At 42.1% G+C, this 20,195-nt stretch overlaps 2 protein-coding genes across 17 annotated transcripts in view; both read left to right on the top strand.

Moving 5' to 3' along the window:
- Positions 1-32: 32 nt before the first annotated feature.
- FYTTD1 (forty-two-three domain containing 1) lies at positions 33-14,224 on the top strand. Of its 3 annotated transcripts, none has more exons than XM_041405878.1 (9): positions 33-197; positions 3,184-3,315; positions 6,303-6,448; positions 7,209-7,321; positions 8,283-8,379; positions 9,300-9,361; positions 10,200-10,274; positions 11,084-11,210; positions 12,279-14,224. In XM_041405878.1, exons 1-9 carry the CDS (start codon positions 50-52, stop codon positions 12,372-12,374), a joined length of 996 nt encoding a protein of 331 aa, XP_041261812.1. In that variant the 5' UTR covers positions 33-49; the 3' UTR covers positions 12,375-14,224. The 3 variants fall into 3 exon arrangements, with proteins under 3 accessions (XP_041261812.1, XP_041261811.1, XP_041261813.1); XM_041405877.1 differs by having other exon boundaries at positions 6,270-6,448; XM_041405879.1 differs by lacking the exon at positions 33-197 and adding an exon at positions 327-635 and having other exon boundaries at positions 6,270-6,448.
- Positions 14,225-14,807: 583 nt separating this feature from the next.
- Positions 14,808-20,195, top strand: part of LRCH3 (leucine rich repeats and calponin homology domain containing 3) — a 58,764-nt gene continuing 53,376 nt past the window's right edge. For 5 of the 14 annotated variants that reach the window (XM_041405725.1, XM_041405729.1, XM_041405726.1 and 2 more), the window contains exon 1: positions 14,811-15,467. In XM_041405725.1, coding sequence (XP_041261659.1) covers positions 15,257-15,467 — 211 coding nt within the window. In that variant the 5' untranslated portion in view covers positions 14,811-15,256. Of the gene's footprint in view, positions 15,468-20,195 lie in introns of all 14 variants that reach the window. The other 9 variants (XM_041405723.1, XM_041405735.1, XM_041405731.1 and 6 more) reach the window with 4 other exon arrangements.

Genomic DNA, 20,195 nt, shown 5'->3' with positions numbered 1-20,195 from the left:
GCTCCCCGGCGCGGGCGGCTGTGCGCTGGGCTGGGCGGAGCTGTTGCGCATGCGCGGGCCCGACTGGGGGCGGTTCGGTCTGAGGGAGGCGGCCATGAACGCGTTCGGGGCTGCGGCACCGTTCCCGGGCTCCTCGGCCGCGGCGGGGGCCCGGCACGGCGGCGGCGAGAGCGTGGAGAAGATCGACATGTCCCTGGGTGAGAAGCGGGACCGGGGCGGCCGCTGTAGCCGACAGGGCGAGGGGCTCGGGATAAACCAAGTGCCGGGGACGGGGAGGGGCGGAACGAACCAACCGGGCTGTGCCGGGCACCGGCGCGGGCGGAACCAACGAGGGCGGGGGGGTGGGGAGGGGAAAGGACGGGACCCTCCCACGGCGAGAGCGCAGGAGGGGCTCGGGTGGCGCCCGGGGCTGGGCACGGGGGCGAGTCCCGGCCGTGCCACCGGGACCAGCGGCGCCCGGGGTCGCGGTCCTTGGCGGGGAAGAGCCGGGACCCCTTTGTGTCGCTTGGTGGTGTGAGCAGGCCGCAGAGCGGGGCACTTTTGGCCCAGTGAGGGCCTCAGTGCTCGGGCCTTGGGCTGGGCGGCCTCGGGGAGCGTCCCAGGGCCTCGCCTGGCGCTCGCAGCTACAGGGATGGGTGAGGTTTGGTGGTCTCTCAGCTGGCCTGGCCTTTTTATTCTTCCCAGGTTTGGAAGTCGGCAGTGGCAAGTTTCCCGTGTCTCTTTGCTGTATCAGACCGGCCACGCCGAGCGTGACGTCACCTCTACCACGCAGTTTGCTGTGACAATGTGCCCGTGTCCCCTGCCCGCCTGTGCGGGGGGTGTGTGTGTGTGTGTGTGTGTGTTAGGAAGTTCACAGGCTCATTACAAACCTGCAGAGCTGTGTCTCTCCAGCGTGTGAGAAACAGACATCCACGCTGTAGCTACTTCAGGGAGGTATCTCAGAGAAGTTCTGTTCTGGTACTGTGTACTGAGCTGTTCGTGGGCTGCATCTTCCAGTTTACTTTTATTAGGATAAAAAAAAAAATTAATTGTTTTGTACATTCCAATACTGCTTTGTGATACTACCAGAGCATGATAGATTGGTGCTATCAGGAGACTTTCTTCAAAAAGCAAAAGATTCATAGTGTGAACTGAAATTGTTAATAGTGGACTTGGTCTCTTTGTGGGCCATCATAAAATAAGAGGATATGTACAATTTTCCCCTCTGTAAATAATTCAGTGGAGTTCTTTGGGCAGTGGAGATAACTTGTGAGATGATGTCTAGAGTTTGAATGTAGAGTGGTGCTACAGCATTCATAGAAGGCTAAATCTGTTTTTACCCATTGCACACAATCTTTGTTTTTTGCCAATTGAGTTATTGCTCCTGACTTGTTGTGTTTTCATATATTCTAATGTTTCCTGGCTGAGTTAACCTTTCAGCCAGTCATTGCTGCATGTCCTGGCCATGAACTAACAGCAGACTGCAAAGGACTGTTGCAGTGTCATGAGGATGTTGTTTTAAAGTGGTGTTGTGAAGCGGGTGCTTCTTTGGGTGCATGAGAACCTTGTCACCCCAGCTGCTGTCCCCAGGTGAAAGCTCTGTGTCAGGTGTGACCAAAGAGAAGACGCAGTCCCACCTCTCGTGTGATATCAAAGAAACTGACATGAGCCTAATCTAGGAAGTCTTAAGACTGAGATCATGATGTTGAGTAAATTCTCATATAGTAATAAAGATTAAACATGTTTTGGTTGTGTTATGTGCAGCTGAGCTTCCAGTTGGATACTGCTCCCAGATAACTCTGCTGTTCTAGCTGTACTTGTGGTCTCTGATGTCATGCAAGATAGAAAACTGCTTCAGTGTGGCTCCTCTAACAAATGCATGAAGTCCCAAATGTCCTTCATTTACCCAAATGAGAGAATAGCTGAAATTTAAGTTCTTTTGTTTAAAAAGTTGTAGCCTTGTGTGCAGCAACTTGAAAAAAATTGATTTAAGATGAAGCAGATGAACTGTGAAGCATGAATCCATGTTTGAAGTGGCTTTGGTTTTCTTTGTGTATAAAAGGATAGTTTGGAATCCTTGTTCCAGGGACAACCCCTTTGGTAAAGAAGATTGTGTAGATATCAGACCCTGAGTGACCTGTGTCAGTATTCTTGTCCTCGTAGATTTTTGCAGCAAAGTGAATCAATTTTCTCTTAGCTTCCTTTTGACAGGATGCAAACCATTGGGTAATAGTGTTGTGATTTTTGTTGTTTATGCTTTTACACTGTTTTCTCTGTTCTACCCCTTATGAGTCCATTTGAACTCAGCCACAAACACAGTAACCCCATTTCCATCTTTCCTTGACTGAAAAAAGTGTCCACCTATTTGGGGAGGCTCCCTATTAAAACATGACATTTTTTATGAGTTGTGTTCTCAAGATAAAGATGCAGTAAACACAGTTTGACAGTTTCCTTTGAGGTGTTCTTGTAAACAAGCTGGCAGTCAGATAAAAGCTGCCACACCTCTTGCTTTACTCTTCTCTCCTGAGCTGGCTCCCAGGTCAGTGAAGGAAATCAAGCTGGTGTAGCATAATCTGCACTGGACAGATCTGCTGTTTGCTTTTCATCAGCTTGTTTCTTACACATATTTTTGAAATGATTAATAACTTGTCTGGGATTGTTTCCCTGGACAATAGATAAGGTGATTGCTTTGGATTGTAGATTCCTGGGGAGAGATGTCTTCCTTGCCTTTTTCCCCATCATTGCAGTCCTGGTGAACATCTGAAGATAACTGATGGCTTGAGTTGTGTCTGTGTGATCTTTCTTAAGTAGCTTAGGATGAAAGAACTAAGGCTGGAATTGACATTTTATCTGGTCTCTGAAAAGTCTGGGCATGAGATTGGACTTTCATTTCTTTAACAGTGCACAAAAACTAGTGGAGTAATTCAGATTAAAATTTAATGCCGGGCTGAATGCCATGATCTTACACGTGTCTCACATTTTCTGGATGTATGAAACTGCTTCCCTTTGCTGGGGGATTGTATTATAAAGTAACTTCTGTAAGACATAACAGGGACTGGATGTTTATAGTGATAATGTTCCTGGAACCTTAACTTGTATGTGCTGCCTTTGCAGGATTGACTGGTCTGTCTCCTGTGACTCCAGGCTGTATTCAGTATGACAAATTTAATACAGTATGCCAATTTTTCTTTTTTCTTTTTGTAGATGATATAATCAAACTGAACAAGAAAGAAGAGAGAAAGCAATATTCTCCCAAAATAAAAAGAGGGCTTCAGCAGAATCGAGCTCAACAGTTCAGTTCACAAGGCTCCAAGTGGGGAATGCAACAGCAGAAAGGTGTGTGTGCCAAACATAATACAGATTCCACATTATCTTTCTTGAGCTGAAAGGTGGAATAATGAAATGTGTGGAATGACGTGGTCAGTTCACTTGTCTTTCAAATAGTGTCTTTTGATTATAATTCGGGGGTATTTTTAATCTATTTGTACTTGGTTTTGTTTCTGATTCAGTGTGAGAAAGTAATTGACATATTTGGCCACCAGGAAGCTTAGATTCTTGAAGGACTGTCTTTGACTCAAGGAAGAATTGGCTTGCTTTCTGATTCTTCACATTAATTTTAATTTTGGAAATTGTGATGATACCTTGCCCCTTCTCAGAGATGGACAGGACAAGTGCTTATGCCAAAGCCTTTGTAATTGGAGATGTGGAGGCCTTGCAGAGCTCAGAGCTTTGTGCAAAAGAAAAGCATATTCATATTTGCTGGGTGGAATTCTCTTTACAGGCCTCCCCAAAGTATCTGTTACTATAGACTGTGGTCCTGGCTCAGGAATATTTAAATGGACAATGCACAGTGTGAGTTGGCTTTTCTTGTAAGAGCTTGAGATGCAGAGGAAGTACTGTGTCAGCCTTCTTAAACCAGTGTTCTTACAGTGGAATACAAAAAGGGGAAAGAGTCATATAGGCAGGGAGTGAGGAGAGGAAAAGTGCACAATAACAGCTTTGCTGTAGGTTCCCCTGAGTAACTCATGGTTTTTTTGATAAACAGGAAAAGTTTTTAAATTATTCCCAGGCTTTAGTTCAGTACATAGATAGCTCTATGTACTCGTGCTTGAAGTGCAGACTGGTTTTGCTTGCAGTTAGTTTTGAAAAGTATCTATTTAGTACAGGATGATCAAAATGTGGAAGAACACTGTCTGATAAGAAAGCTTACCACCATGAGCTAATTAGGTGTTTAGGTTAAAACATGTAATTTCTTATTTAGTAGCATTCCTTTAAAACAAAGACACTTCTGTCTGGTGTACTCACGATGATCCCTGTGTTATCTTTGTCTTGCTTAGTGTTTGCTGCAGCAGCAGCTCCTCCTTTGTGTCTTAGACACAAATGTCTTTAAGGATCAGTGGAATGTTGTGTTACTCAGGGCTCAGAGGAGTTTTGGTTTCTGTGTAGACCCATGCAACTGTGTTACTTGTACATCTCTAATAAATTGGTGACAGGGCTGGAGAAAAATTTACATCTCTCAGCCCAAGTGTGAGGATTTGTGTGGGTGAAGAGTAAGTGAATTTAAGTTGTAGATTATCAAACATGTAGGCTCTGTTTATAACTGCAGTTGTCAAGTGCAATTGTTTATCATCAAAAGACCAGAAAAGAAACAAGTATTAGCTTTTAGAATTTTAGGAGAAGCTTGATCTGTAAACTTGAAGCTCTAAATACTGCTGTCTTAGGCAGTTACTTTTCTCTGCTGGAACCTCTCCGGCTTCTCTGCCCATGTTCTGGGAAAAAGCAAACAGTTTCTTTGCAAAATTGCCAGATTCATGACATCTTGAAACATTGAATAGTTTCAGCTGCTTCTCCCTATATAGCTTGGCACGTTTTCTCACAGTGAAAACAAATCTCTTCTATTGTTTTTAAGCAGGTGTCATTAAATAGTTCTTGTGAGCATTCTAGTTATTACTAGCTTAGCAGTAGATTTATTGCTACTCTGTTGCTATTGAAGTTATTCTGATAAGTAGCAAAGCCACTGTGGACAAGTGCAGAAACCACAAATGATCAGCAGTGTTCAGTTCCTTGTGGTTTTAGAAGTGGCTACCAAACTTTCTGGAAAGAAGCGAGGAGCCTGAGCTGGATTCTATTCAGCTTTTGGGGTTAAAAGCAGAGAGATGAGCATTGTTCATTTGAATAAAAGTTGTCCTTGGTGATACACAGAATGCAACTGCACAAAGCCCTGTGCAGCCTGAGCTAACTAGGAGGTTTTCAATTATTTGAGCAGGGGTTGGTTTATAGAGCTTGTGAGGTCCCTTTCAGCCTGAGCAACCCTGTTTCTCTGCTGTTCTCTTGGAAAAGGAGAGCATTTGCTAATCAGCCACAAAATGTGTGTACACAGCAGTTCTCCATGGCAAATTGATCTGAGCTGGATTCTGACCAGTGGCTTACCTCATGTCATGGCTCCTGTCTCATGAGAAAGCACAGATTTATTGTCAATGCTGTTAAGTCAGATTGTTAAAACTGAATGTGTCTGTTGCTGGAGAGCTGACTCCTCAGTCTGAAATCTGTTTTGCAGTGTGAGGTTCTAGAGGCAAGGGTGCTTGGGGACAAAACTGGAGCATGGTTGTATTCACAGCATGAAGCTAAATGACTCCAGACTAGGTTAATCAATCCCTGGTAACTGGAGATACTGCAGACCTCAGACTTACTAAAAGCCTTTTATATTCAAAAGCTGCTTTCAGTCCTCAGTTTGGCTGCACTGCCATGCAGACTTCTAATTGAAAACACTTCAAATGTTTTATAATTCATGTGCTGTTTAATATGCTTTTGAGGGCCAATTGCTATGTTCTTTCCTTCTAAGTCATGTCTTGGGAACCACTGATTTAAATAAATAATCTTTGAAGCTGTTTTGGGTTTTTTTCCTTTTAAATTAAACTAGTAATTTGAAATTTGCTGAATGGATAGGAAGCTGAGGGAGTGTGGTTTGGTTTTATATTGTTCAGTACTTGATGAAGTTCCATTTCAGAGTATTTTGGTAGTTTTCTGTGCTAGAAGACTCTTAAGTTCTCCCTGCAGACATTTCAAATAAGAAATTTTCAGCAAAAATTAGTGCAATGAATTACAGTAAAACTGTGCTCTGTACGAGAAGCAGATCATTGCTCTGCTGGGGCTTGGGCCAGACCTGCTAAACTGAGTGACCAAATTGCCTTCAAGTGTAGTGGTGGCCTCTGCTCTAAGGCTTGAAGTGTGCAGCCAAATAACTTGTGCTGCCTGCAAGGCATCCTAAAGCATTAATCTTTTCCTTTCAGGAAGAATTGTTGAGCTTTCTGTGCTCCTTGCAGGTTATGGTAAGAACCGTTTGGCACGCAGAAAGAAGATAGCAGGGAAGAAGCGTTCTTATGGAGTCATAACTGGCCTGGCAGCCAGGAAAGCTGTGGGTTCACACAAAGGAGTCAGTCCTCTGAACAGGCAGCCCCTGAGTGAGAAGGTAATTAATCAGTGCAACCCTGGTGATTCGTGTCAGAACAGGTTAAAAAAATGACACATGAGTGCTTCAGAGCGGTGCTGCTGAAATACAAAATGGAGACAAATGGTAAAAGCTTGTATCAAATTGGGAATGTGTTGCCCGAGTTCTTGTTTGTTTTGAGTGGGCTGGATAATGACTAGGTGTGAAAATAGTTTCTAACGCTTAATTGGGTTACAAGTCATGAGAGTTGAAGTACAGAAGTATATTCTGTGTGAGTATGGAGGGAGTTACTGTATTTTTACAAGGAAAATTGGTTTTCTTGCAGACAAATGGTTCAGCCAACCTGCAGGTGCTAAGCATGTGCTGTTAGAAAATTGGAAGTTTTTGCAGAATACTAAACTCCATCAATAGGCTCCCTTCTCTGCACTACTCCAGTGCCTTGTTGCCTGCTTCATCTCATTCAGTATTGTAAAATAGGATTTGCCTTTGGATTTCTGAAGAAGACTAATTTTAAGACATGTGCAGCATGGATTTTTGTCAGTTGAGGGAGATATGTTAATGAAAAAATAACTGCTACGGTATATTGCTTTTTGTTTTCTCCTGAGGATGTGGAGAATATAGAATTCATGAAATTGTAGAAGGTGTTTTCAAATTACAGTAGATTGTGAAAGGTAGGCAAAGCCAAGTGTATTCTAATCACAGTTTGTAAATGGAAACTGAAATAAAAATGTTGGTGTGTGTACAGCATACATTATGCTGAATATGTTTATTGTTTTTTAAGAATGCACAGCGGAATTATCCGGTCTTGAAAAGGAAGACAAACCTGCAGAGACAATCTGAAATGCAGAGAAAACAAGCTCCTGCCCTCAGGAGGCCTGCCCTGCTAAACAGGAGGTAAATTACCAAGCCTGCTTTCTGAACACTACTTGGCAACTTGCCACAGTGAATCTTGTTTGACAGGACTGAGGCTAAGAGAGACAGTAGGTACTGGCAGTAGCAATATGGTCAAAACCACCTTGTGTGTGAAGTTGTACAAATCTGGAATCCAATAATTGACAAACATGGTCTCAAGACAAAGCCATATGTTTGTTATGATGTAGAGCACTCAGGAGTGCCTCTATTTTTGAGCATCTGGTATTTTGCCTTCAGTTAAATCACAGGCAGCCTACATTTGAGCAGCCTGATCTTGTGGAAGGTGCCCCTGCCCATGACAGGGGGGTTGAATCTCGGGTTCTTTGAGGTTCCTTCCAGCCCAAAGCATTCTGTGGTTTATGATTCTGTATGGAAATGACCGCTGTGGATTTTGATGGCTCAGAAGTGTTTTAGCCATGGTTTAGTGAACTTTCTAAATGCCTTTGTGGAAGCTGGTGCCATCTGCAGCTTCAGGAAAGCCATTGCATGTTTTATTTGTGCTGGAATTAACATGTGTTATAAACTGCAACCAAAATGGTCTCCATGATAAAAGGTTTCACTCTGTGACTATACCATGAAAACTGTAAACAAACTTTCTTTATACATACTGATTTTAATTTTTTTTTCCATCTAACCAACTTTTAACGTGCTGGAGGATACTGATCAAAGTGAAAAGCAGAATTAATGACCATATTGTCCTGTGATGTATGAACATTTGGTTTCTATGTACCAACAGTGATTTCCCCATTTATGAATAATGTGTTTCATTCCTAGTCAGTGGGGAGCTTATCCCAGCTGAAGCATTCAGCCACAAAGAGAGGCAGCACTACAGATGTTTTGGACACTTATGGATGTTTTGGACACTTTTTTGACTCTCATAGTAGTGTCTCTAAGATGTTCCTTGTGGAGCCTCTTATAACTATATTTTTAATAAATCTTACAGGAATAACATGCCATCTACGTTTGTCAGAATTGGAAACAAACTAAATCAGCAGAAAGATACTCGTCAAGCAACTTTCCTGTTTAGAAGGGGCCTGAAGGTAAATACAAATTTTGAAAAGAACAAGGCAGTTGGGCTATAGATTCTAAGCTAACCTGAAACACTGATATTATTGAATCAACTTCAAATGTCAGATCTGAGTAGAAACCTCAGGTTTCCAGAAACTGTGAATTAGCCACAGGTTCTTTTAGGGAAGTGCACTTGTTCTCTTCAGTTACTGTAATCCATTGAGTCTTGCTTCACATTCCAATGTAATGAAGCAGTTCTGAGGGGCATGGAACTTGTCAGTGTTTGAGGGTAGTTGCAAGGTATTAATTTTTCCTTTCAAAAGTTAATGTTAGAAAGCTTTGTCCAGCTTTTAGAAGTTGCTTTCAGGTGAATAATAGAGCAGAAACACATTTTATAATCTGATTATGGTTTGGTTTGCTTTTTTAGTTATTTTGGGGTTATTTATTTCAGTTATTTTAGTTACTTAAGGATTTTTTAGTTATTTTTAGTAGGATGGAGAGATTAGAGAGTGCACAGTGAATGAAAAGTGGTGGGTTTGGTTTTTATTTGTGCCCTCATTCTACATCTGCCATCATTGTGGCTGTAAGTAGCTGTTGACTTCCTTCCAGATGGTTTGCAAAATTACAGACAGGATCAGGAACTAGACAGACTTTTCTTGCTAGTGTAGTAACATTTTGACGTGTCTTACGCTGACATAGTCCTCCAAAATGTTGCCACTACTCTATTGGCAGTTTTATTTAACTCATTTTGTGTTCTTAAAGTAATTTCTTTGCAATGTCTTATGAAATTAATAGGACTCTTATCTTTGAAGTCTCTCTGAAACTACAAATCTGTTTGTGCAGAGTGTACAAACAACTTTAAACTTCTGTTTTTGAACTTCTGTATTTCCAGCTGCTACAATAGGAATTGAAACAATATTCAAATCTGGTGTCTGTACTGGTGTGTTTTCAGGTGCAGGCCCAAGTGCAGTCAACAGATGATCTTGATAATCAGACAGGAAAGAGAACTCGCCAGTAAGTATCTAATTTGGAAATCTTCAGCTTTGTAGCATGTAGGATTCTCATTTTAGCTCAGACTTCCTGGATATGATAATAGAAGGGGGGTGGTTTTTTTTCCCCTCTAGGCATATCAACTACAGTGACAGTGATCCTCCCCCTATTCTCAGTTATTTCCTAAATTATCTTCTAATTTAACCAGGAGGAGTTGGTTTGCATAAGACATTTGCAGGAATGAGGGGGAAGATGGTAAGAGGATCAGGCTAATCTCTAGTCCTCTTGAATACTGCATAGACTAGCAGAAACATTCAAATGTCAGTGTTATCTTGAGCTCTTGTTGTAATTTTCCTTTTATTTAATATGCATATTAAATAAAGCAGTTTAGAAATGAAAAAGGCAGAGCCCAAGGAGGCCACTGGGCTCTTCCCCCATATACTCTTCCCATACCATTCTGTGCCTGCTGGGATCTTTGCAGGGTGTTTCTTGGGAACACAAAAGGCTGAGGAAAGCAGCAGGTGCCACAATGCAGTCTATCAGCTCTTGAATTTGCTGTGTGGGCCAGTTTGGCCCCATGTGTGGCAAGAAAACTGAATGTTTTAAAGAAGTGAGCTCTTGAGTCAGTGCTGTAGTTCTGGTGCACCTCAACAGCATGTGATTCAGTGCTCTCCTGAATAGGTGTAGGTCATGTAAAAGGTGCAAGAATGGATAGCCAAGTGTCAATAGCATGTGATCTGTGTACTGGCCAACGTTCCAAAAGCTTGCACGTTCTTTGGTGGCCAGTATCTTGAACATACCTTTAAAGATACCCTGACTGAAATCTCTGCACAATTTTTGTGATTTTGTGTTTTCAAACTAGATGGCGAACTTCTACCACAAGTGGAGGGATCCTAACCGTGTCCATTGACAACCCAGGAGCAATCACAAGCCCAGTGTGAGTTTTCAATTAAGTTCTGAAATGTTCTGAACATAAATGAAATTGCTGCTTTGAACCATATAATGCATTCCTTGCAGGTAATGTTTTGGGTGATCTCAAAGTCATAGCTTCTTGTGAAGGCTTTTAAGTCTGGCCCCTTTCTGAGTGTTTCTGAGCAGTGTTTGAATGATATCACAGCTGGATCTCACAATGTCAGCTCCCAGTTAGGAGCTTGATGTGATGTATAGAGTGGGTGAGTGATGGGCTGGTAGATTTTCACTTTGTCCTTCCAAATCAGGCCATGTCACAGCTGTTCTTCACCTCTGAGTGGAAATGAATGAGCACCTACTTGATGAGTGATGGTAACAGTTACTCCCTGATTCATAAAAATACTGCTGGACTTGTCCTTAAAGAGAGCATTGCTGTATTTGTGTTTGGGAAGTTGGTGGTACTGTTGTTTATAGGTGGTATATTTTAAAAATGTCTTGGTTAGCATTTTCTTGGTAGCGTTTTATCAATAAGGAAGACTGTACCAATTTTTATTTTTTGTACTTATATGATAAATTAACCACAAATTACAAGTCTGTTAATAAAATTGCAGATGAAAAATAAGTTGGTTTCCTGCTGGGACTCTTTGTGTCTGATAACCATAACAAATGGTCCCTTTTTTAGTTTTGCCTGACTTGCCTTCTTGAATTTTTGCCCTCCAGCTTTTCAGCCAGCCTGGTCAAATGATTTGATGAAAAATTCATACCTCTATCAGCATTAAGGCTTTCTTGCATAAAACACATGTTCATCATGTCCTTTTTAACATTCTTCTTTCACAGTTCCCAGAAATTACGATTAACTCGTAGTCCTGTGCCACCGTTTCTGATGAAGAGGGACCAGTCTGAAGAGAAGAAGATTCCAAAAGGGGTTCCATTGCAGTTTGATATAAATAGTGTTGGAAAACAGGTAAATGCAATTTTCCTCTCATAACTGTGGAAGTAGTTTCGAGACCAATAAAAGCCAGTGAGACACTTTGCTCCTAGACTCCCAAGTGACAGAAAGGGAGAACTAGTGACTACTTCTTGTTTCCACTTCCAGTCTTTCCGCTAACTCGCCATGAAACTTCAAGCAAGTAGCTAAACTCACTGTTCCTGTTCTTCTAGTTCGTGCCTTGCATGCCCACATGATTTAAATAGATTTAAAATGTTGAATATTTCTAAAAGGCTTCTGGTGCTCCTGCTGTGCTTGCATCACCAACTGTGAATAATTCAGGGATGAGCTGCTTCAGCTGTGTGACCTGCCTGGAACCCTGGCAGCCAAATTTATAAGGCAACTTTTGCTGTCCGTCTAGGAAAAAAAAAATTAAACGTGAGCATGTAAAGGCTTGAAAGATGAGCAATTTTTCACAAGTTTCATGAAGACAGGTGATTTGGTGCAGCAGTCCTAATGCTGTCACTGAAGGAATTCTTACAGGGTGACAGAGTTAGACGCTGTTCTTGTAATCAGCTCCTTAGTGCCAGTTGTAGAAATCGGCATGGAGTCAAGGCACTGATCTGCATTTGTTCCATCCAGGAATAAGAACTATGTCAGAAAGTCTACTACTGTAGTGTAAAATCAATTGAACTTCTGGATTAGGCTCCAGGTTGCTGCCTTAGCTGAGTGAACTGGAAAGCAACCTGCATTAAAATGGTGAAAATGTTGCATTTGTTGAAGTTGCAGAGAATCTATGTGGGGAAATGTGTACTGGAAATTCTGGTTGTCAGTCTGTTTGTCCTCAGTTTAACTTAGAATATTTTGGGTAGACTTTGAGTATTGACATTATATACCATGTGTTCTTAATGAATTCTGAAAATGCAAGCTCTTGATGTGTAATCCAATCTGACTTCTAAACGGTGTGGGAAGTGACAAAAAATCCAAGTGAGGCAGCTAAGGAGTCAAGTGATGATACAGACTGAAGAAAAAACTGTTCTGTCTCCATTACTTTGAATTAATCCAACACCTTTAAAGTTTTGGTTAAATTACTTTCTTTTTCAGACAGGGATGACGTTGAACGAGCGCTTTGGGATCCTGAAGGAGCAGAGGACAGCACTGTCTCAGAACAAAGGAAGCCGTTTTGTAACAGTGGGCTAACCTCGCAGATGAACTTGGGCACTGAGCCCACCTATCTAAGCCCCTGAAATGAAAGTGGGCAGAAGAATACAGCATATGTCACTAGAATTCTCCAGACATCTTGCTAAGATGGTGGCAGAGCTATCTCTCTTTATTACTTTTACTTGGAATGGTAAAAGACTTCATGCCCTGAGGGAGAAAAAGCGGAAATTGATCTGATGTAGCGGCACCATCACCTGGTTGAAAAAGATTCTGTTGCCCAGCTGAGTTCTTTGACCCCTCTGTTATGGTAAAGATTGTTTAAGTGTTTAATTACAAACCCCATTTTAGGGTTTTTTTAGGGACTGCCTTTGAGCTCTCTTTCAGAGACCAGTTTAGCACAGAGCCTCAGTCCGTGGATACTTTGGTAGCGATGTAGCGGCATTTTTCATGGGAGCATTGGTTCTGTACTTCTTTGTGCTTTTAAAAAGTTCCATTTTTTTTCTTTTCTTGAAAACTGTTTTGCATCCTCACATTCACAAATAAAGCTGTTAGCTGAGACCCAAAACTTGTAACTGGGATGGAGACTATTCTACTCTTATCCTTAAAAGTGGTCCAGATCATATACCATATTGGAGGAATACTGCACAGGCAGTGTGAGAGTCCTTTATATTCCAAATAGCTCAGCTTCATCATCCTCCTCTGTAAATGGAGTTGATCAGTCTCTTTTTCTTCTGAAACTTTTTATTTCTTTTTTGAAAGGTTTTTCAGAAACTTAATGCAATAACTTCATGTTTTGGAATAATATGATAGGAAAAAATACAGCCTTCCTTCAGAAGGAAGTCAGCAGTATGGTAGAGTTTCTTGCCCTCCCAGATACAGGATTCTCATCCTGCATGCCTTGCCCCTAGAGGGTTTTCTCTAACTCTTAAAAATAGCTGGAGGCAAGCAATCTTGTGGCACTTGTTTTTTTTATACCAAAGAGAGGCAAGATGTGAAGCTGATCCAAAGTGGTCAGACATCTGGAAATTGTTTGAAACTGAGGAACACTTCTGGAGGAAAACCCTCACTTTGCCAGCATGTGTAAGGCATTAGGCAGGAACATGTAGCCACCTGCTACATCAGAATCTGCAGGACAGTAACAACTGGGGCATCCTCAATCTATATTTATGTAATCCCTGAAACTGAGGCACCTCTTCAGAATTGCTTCCAGACCAGGCATTGATGATCTTGGCACTGCTCTTTGGTGAGGAGGGTTAGGTACAGTCAGGTGCAAGAGTGGCTGGCTTGCTGCATCCAGGAATGTTTATGGTGTTTGAAGCAGGTTTAACTCATTTTCATATTCTTGAAGAATTTATATTTGACAGAGTTGGTTTCCTTGCATTTTTATTTCAAATTCCGAGTTAACTAGCATATACTGGCAACTTAACCTTGAAGAGCACTTGACAGCAGAAGGGCTTTTTTGGTTTTTTGGTATTGTTTTGAAGTCAGAGTGCACTCTGATGCTAAATAGGACTTAAACCCTTATTTTTAATGTTGAAAAATATACACCTTAGCAGAGGCAAACTAAATGTAATGGTGTTAAGGTTTCTTTCTCAATTACTAGTAGGATTTTTTTTTTTAAATAAATGTCCCACTGTTAGAATTTGAGTAGGTAAAGAGTAGTCAGTCATCCTGTTTCAGTGTATACGTTTTCCATGTGCCAGGATGCAACAAAAAAATTCTTTTGCATCAGCCTAGATGCAAAACATTGATGCAGTGCATCAAAAGTGCTAGTTTGTATTTAATGAGAAGATGCTTTACACTGTACTTTTTGGTATTTTTTGGAGAAGTTATTACATTTGATCTATTCTGAAGCTGTTAATTTTTTTTTAATAAAAAGTTACAGGTTTCATATTGTCTTGGTCCTGTTATAACCACCTGGGCAATATACTGGTGATGTGAATTTTCTGATGGCCTGCAAGGGGTTCTTATTGATCAAATTCTTATTAAACATTTTGAAAAACACGGCAGAAAGCAACCTAACTTAAAAGAGAGGGTTCACACTCCTTGCCCAGCTTAATACTCTGACAAGAGAGCACTTCTTGGAGTGGCACTGTGGAGGCTCACTTGCATTTGAATGTGTCAGCTGCTAATTAATATTTCAGTAGCACTTCCTAATTCAGTGACTCGGTGTGGTGAGAGCAGCAGACGTGTCAGCGCAGGCACCGATTGTTGCTGTGACATATCTTGATAGCGAGAATCGCTGTCATCAACACCTTGTGCTGCTTCCTGCCCGTGTGGGAGTGCTGTGCCAGCAGGAGGCACAAAGCGCTGGAAATGCTCTTAATGGTCAGTGTAAATGTATTTGACAAGGTGTTAAATATTGTGGTTGTCTTGCTACTTGATTATTGACAGTATTCGTTCTTCATTATCAGCTCACGTGTGCTGGCTGCAGCATCCATCAGGTGGGTTCAGTGGAAGCATCAGGGCAAGATGGCATTTACTAAGATGTAGCAAAGGGTGTGGCCTTCTAATGTAATCAATCCTTAAGTTAAAAAGCGTGAAGCAGTTGTTGGATTTCCCCCTTAGCGGAGATCTGTGCGCTCTGCCCTGTTTGCTGCTGGAACGGGCCCGACACCCAGCAGCTGTGAGCGATGCTCACCCAGAAACCATCCTGTGACATACCACCGTTGGCGGGAAAACTGTAACTTTTAACAGTTCCAGCAGGTGTCCAGGCGTGTCCGGGGCGGGGATCCCCTTGCGCGCCGGCCGAGCCGAGCCGAGGCGGGCGGGAAGATCCGGCCCCGCGGCGAGGCTGGCCCGGCCCGGACGGACGGACGGACGCGGTGTCCGCGCGGTCCCGGGGCCGCCGGGCGGCGGCCGCGCATGCGCCCCTGCCGCGCGCTCTGGCATGCGCCGTCCGGCCGGGCTGTGGCGGGGAAATGGCGGCGCCGGAGGGCGGCTCTGCCGCGATGCCCGCGGCTTGTCCCGCTCCGCCTGGTCCCTCGGCTCCCGGCTCCTGGAGCCGCTCCTTGGACCGAGCCCTGGAAGAAGCGGCGGTCAGCGGGACCCTCAGTTTGAGCGGCAGGAAGCTCCGGGACTATCCGCGGGCCAGCGCCGCCAACCACGATCTCAGCGACACCACCCAGGCTGGTGAGGGACCGGGCGTGAGGGGGGCGAGGCAGCGGGGAATGGGAGCGGGGGCTCTCGGGGGGTCTGGGCATCCTGGCTGCCCTAGCAGCCCCTCGCTCAGCACTGAGTCTGAGGTGATCAATTTGCTGTCTCTTCGTTAAATTGAAGCTGGTTTCGCCTCCTCCCTTCGCTCTCCGCTCTTCCTCTCCTCGGCTCTCGAGGCAGGATGGAGGAGCTGTGGCAGGGTTCTTCCTTTGCCTGTCTGATGAGATCTCTCCCATTTGTAGGGGTTTTTTTCTTTATCATCTCTGCTGTAAAACGTTTCCCTTATGGGGAACTGTTTTAAAGGGCGTTGTGAGGTTTTCCTCAGTATTGCTGCTCGCTGCTGTAGTTTTAGCTAGTGTTCTTCTTACTCTGATACATCTGTACGTGAATGTGTGTATATACACATACGTGTGCACCCTCACAATCTCTCATCTTGTCCTGCTGACACGGGAAACCAACTTTCCAAGAAGGGCTGTCAGGTGTGTGTATGCTAAAGAAACTGGTTTTTATAAGCTCTGTAAGCTCTCATGTTTCTTTTATTGTAACTTTAAACAGCCATAAGAAGATATGAAAGATACCATTAATATATTCACAGCCTTTTCTTTTTTTCTCCTGTATAACATGGATTTAAGGATATTAAAGATTGTTAGTTACTTTACAAGGTACAGTAAGCCTTAGGGCTTTTGTCCTCTCTATTCCTTAAATGTATTCATGAGAATAGACTTAAAAATGTATGCTTTGACTGTAAGTACCGTGATCACAAGTGGAAACACATCTGTGTTTGCATATTACTGTACTAACTAGAGAGGTGAGACTTGGGAAATGAGAGTTTGTGCAGATGTAGAAATCTTCTTAATGCATGATGTAGATCAGATTTAGTTTATTTTGATTGTGCAGTTGTATAAGTGAAGTCAAAGTAACTTTAAAAGGTGTCAGCATGCCATCTGAAGCTTTGAAATCTTCTTTAGTGTTATTGTAGCTTAAAAGCTTAGAAGTAAGCTTCCAATATCACTTTTTTTCAAGTTGTCATGTTTGTTTGTAAGTGTGCTGGTTGCACTGTCGTTAAGTAATTCAAAATGGAAGATTCTTTAAAATTGTCTTGCCTTCATACTCTGTCCTGTCACATCCTACTTATGCAAAAATCTGTCACTGACAAAAGGAACTCTCATGAAAAGTCAAGCAGACCTTGAGGCGACACTGGTTTGCTTGTCTTGAACACATCTACACATAGAAAACACTTCTTGTTGGAACATAAAATTTTGGGGTGTTTTTTGTTTCTTTTGTACAAGTGCAGTTGCACAATGACTGTGTAGTGGATTAGTCTGTAAGCAAAGGCAGCATACACGTTTGTGAGGGGTTTGGGCTTTTTGTTTATAACACTATTCATTTACTGTACTCTTAAACAATTTGTGGGAATTCTTGTTCCCACCAAGGTTCCCATCTATTGTGATGAATATTTGCATTGTGGTTGTTCAAGAAGCATTAAATGCTAATAAGCAGCAGTGCATGGCATACACTTTTGTGCATTTATCATCACAATGAACCTCAGAAAAAAGCTAGAACCGTTCTTAAGTTGTAAAAAACAAAGTTTATTGAGTGTGTGTGGGGACACGTTCTGTTTAAATTCTCTGTTTTGAAGGCTGCTGTGAATAACTTCATTTTGTGCTTTTTTTTTTAGCATGGTCTGTTCTGTGACTTGTTTTTGTTTTTAGTAACTCTGAGCAGAATTCTGTTAATGGGAGGAGACTTAAAATTCTTTTGTATGGGACTAGTGGCAAATAATGTTACAATGTATTTGTGTGTTAGGTGTTATAAACACTGAAAGTCAACACTTTAAACAACACCCCACACTTGGAAGACTCCCAAGAGCCTTCCTACATGCTGTGCCACAGACTCCAAGCACATGAGGTGCTGCGTCTCTGTGTTTCATAAAAATGACTGGAATTGCTCCCAAAGTACAAATTAGTAACAAAACTGAAGGTGAAACAACGATGTGCAAACCTTCCTCCTCATGTGGCTGAGTAGACACCTCTGGTGTGAGTCACGGACTGATGCAGCTCATTCCCATTGTTGTAGCAATGAAAGTAACTGCATGTCAGTGGAACCGCATGGATGCTTACGAGGTGGGAGTGAATCACATCCGTCATTAAGGTAACTACCCTGCCGAGAAAGCAGGATCTCGGTGCCCCCAGCCCCGACAGAGCCCCTGGCCTTGCCTGGAAGCTGCTCTGAACGCAGGGGTCAGCAGCAACAGGGTGTCAGAGATCAGAGGTTTGATCAAGTTCAGCTGGGTGCTCTGTGCGGATTTTGAGGTTGATGGTGGGTGATGTCAGCCATAAGGTGCATTTCCAGATGTTAAATCAATGGGAAGATCACATTTTTTTTGGACCATGTGTGGGTTCAGATTTGACTAATACTAACCCTGATGCTCAAGCTGTAATAGCTTCTAGGTACCATTCTTAACCACTCCCTAAACTGTCACCAGAGCAGCAAAACCAGGTCATGTTTGCTGCACTTTATTTTTTAACTTTATAATACAGTATTTCTTGTAGGTGGAAAAATTAAGTTCCTCATTAATAATTTTCTTCAGTCCATAAACTTGTCACTGAAAAGTGGATTTTCTAGTCCTGTGAGAGCCTTGGCTGCTTCTGGGCACTGCTGTCCTCCAGATGATGGAAACCCACGTGTGACTTTTTAAACCAAGATCAATGCTCAAGGTTACTCTCAGAACTGAGCATATAACTTCAGCAGGCAGTAAAGCAGTAGTGAGTTTCTAGTTGTTTTGTACTTTGACTGGAGTTAAGATCACCTTTAAAATCCAGCTGAAGATGGAATAGTCTGGACAGCTTTGGCATGGATTAGCAGGAAGGCAGCTCTGCAGTGTGTGATGCAGTCACCCGTCTCATGTTCTCATATGTGAGGGATGTGCAAGAAATGCAGAGTAGTAATAACTATAATAACTTAGGTACTGAAAGAGTATCTCATTCCTTTGTGTTCCTCCCTTACATCTTAATTGGACTTTTAGGAAGTGAGCAGGTTTACAAAGCTCATTGATGATGAAGAATGAGCAAGCTTCTTCATTACCAAATGAAGGATATGCTTTCATACTTTTTATTTTTGTTTTCTTTCATACTTTCATTTGATGTTCATTATCTCTCCCCATTTTATCTGAGTTACAGCACATTTGTTCATTCCACTCATGTTCTTGACCACGGAATAGGGAAAAGAGGGGCTATAAACCACCTGAGTTAAATGTGAAAAGAAGCACAGTTGCATTTTGCCAGCATTAATGTAGATTCTGATGTCATTATTTGACAGCTTTCCCAGTGGCCTAAAGCATACATTGAGCAGAAAAGTTATTTGTCAAACCCTCCATGACAGCTGTAATTACTTAAACCACTCACTGTCTCAATTTTTAAAGGAGAAGATGGGAATATGTGGGTTTATGCAATAAAAGAAATGTCTGTTGTATGGAAATTGAGTAAGATAATTACATGCAGCTCACTATGTCTCGTTTCTGGAATATATTAGTAGTAAAAAAGGATAGAAGGACTCTGAACAGGAAGAATAAAATGGTCTGCTGTGCCTTTTCAATGGCTTTGCCAGTAAGGCATCTCTGGAGTTTTATTCTTACTAATTCTCAATAGAAATGGTAAAATCTGGCCATAGTGTCAGTAAATTTTCTATATGCCAAGTGCTTGCATGCATCTAGAAGGGCTGCAGTGAGTATGTGAGTGTTCTGCACTAAAGGGTCTCACTGGTGTTTTTCATTCCTGCTAGAAGTTCAGTTGATACTGCCTAATGAAATGTAAAATGGCTTGAGAAGCACAGCATGGCTCAGACAGCACTGGCCCTGTCAGCCAAACATTTGTTCTTAAAGCCACAATGGCACAGTCAAAACCAGCCTAAAAGTATTTTTTTTAAATCTTTTTGGGTTACTGTATTTTGAATGTAAATTCATTGTTATCTTTAAGGTAACTTGGAAGGAATTTGGGATTATTGTTTGTTCAAATCTCAGACTATTTGCCACTGGAGTTTAGAGTTTTAATACTTAGATCATCTACAATTTTAATATTAAAACCCAAAACCTAATATGTCAGTAGGGTCATTCAGATTCTTGTGATTGTATTTGTGTCCTTGTCTCTACCCTTACCAAAACCCAAAGAGAAATGCCCTGTCCAGAAGTTCTAGTAGCTGCAGGAGTGGGAAGGAGAGAGGATCACAACCCTTCCCCTGACTTTGGACAGTAATCCAGCTTGTTCCATTCAGCTGCATTTTTTGATCTTAGCTCCTACTTGTGTCAGTCCTTGTTTAATTTGATTATTGCTCCCTTTTGGTTTTGTTCTTGTCATGTTTCTGTTATTTCTCATGTGGTCTGTGTATAAATACTGGCAATTCTTGACCTAATGGAGTTGTGTGAGAGTGGTGCTTTGGTAAATTGCTAAATTGAGTCAGTTCTCTGGCTTTTTTTTTTGGATGTGATGGGTTTGGATGGAGACCTGAGGACTGCGGTAATGCTCAACTGCTCTTTGCACACAGGAAGTCTTTTTGCCTCACGTTTTATGGCAACTGGGAAAATGCAATCTGAGCTTGTAGCTTCTAATCCTTGTGGCAATAAAAGTAATATGTGATATTCAGAATGCCTTTGTTCAGTGAGTTTATCTCTTAAAACAAACAATTAAGTCCTACCATTAAATTTTACTA

Source organism: Onychostruthus taczanowskii, unplaced genomic scaffold, assembly GCF_017590055.1.
Source record: "Onychostruthus taczanowskii isolate IOZ18803 unplaced genomic scaffold, ASM1759005v1 scaffold24, whole genome shotgun sequence".
In the NCBI taxonomy this organism is placed as follows: domain Eukaryota; kingdom Metazoa; phylum Chordata; class Aves; order Passeriformes; family Passeridae; genus Onychostruthus; species Onychostruthus taczanowskii.
Note: the sequence above shows the minus strand (reverse complement) of the source record. Positions and strands in the feature narration are given on the sequence as shown.

What these genes read in the sequence shown, in the direction of transcription:
- FYTTD1 (XM_041405877.1), top strand. Translation starts at nt 50, where the DNA reads ATGCGCGGGCCCGACTGGGGGCGGTTCGGTCTGAGGGAGGCGGCCATG. An exon ending in GAAGATCGACATGTCCCTGG is followed by an intron (nt 198 to 3,183) that starts GTGAGAAGCGGG and finishes TTCTTTTTGTAG; the next exon opens with ATGATATAATCAAACTGAAC. An exon ending in ACAGGAAAGAGAACTCGCCA is followed by an intron (nt 9,362 to 10,199) that starts GTAAGTATCTAA and finishes TTTTCAAACTAG; the next exon opens with ATGGCGAACTTCTACCACAA.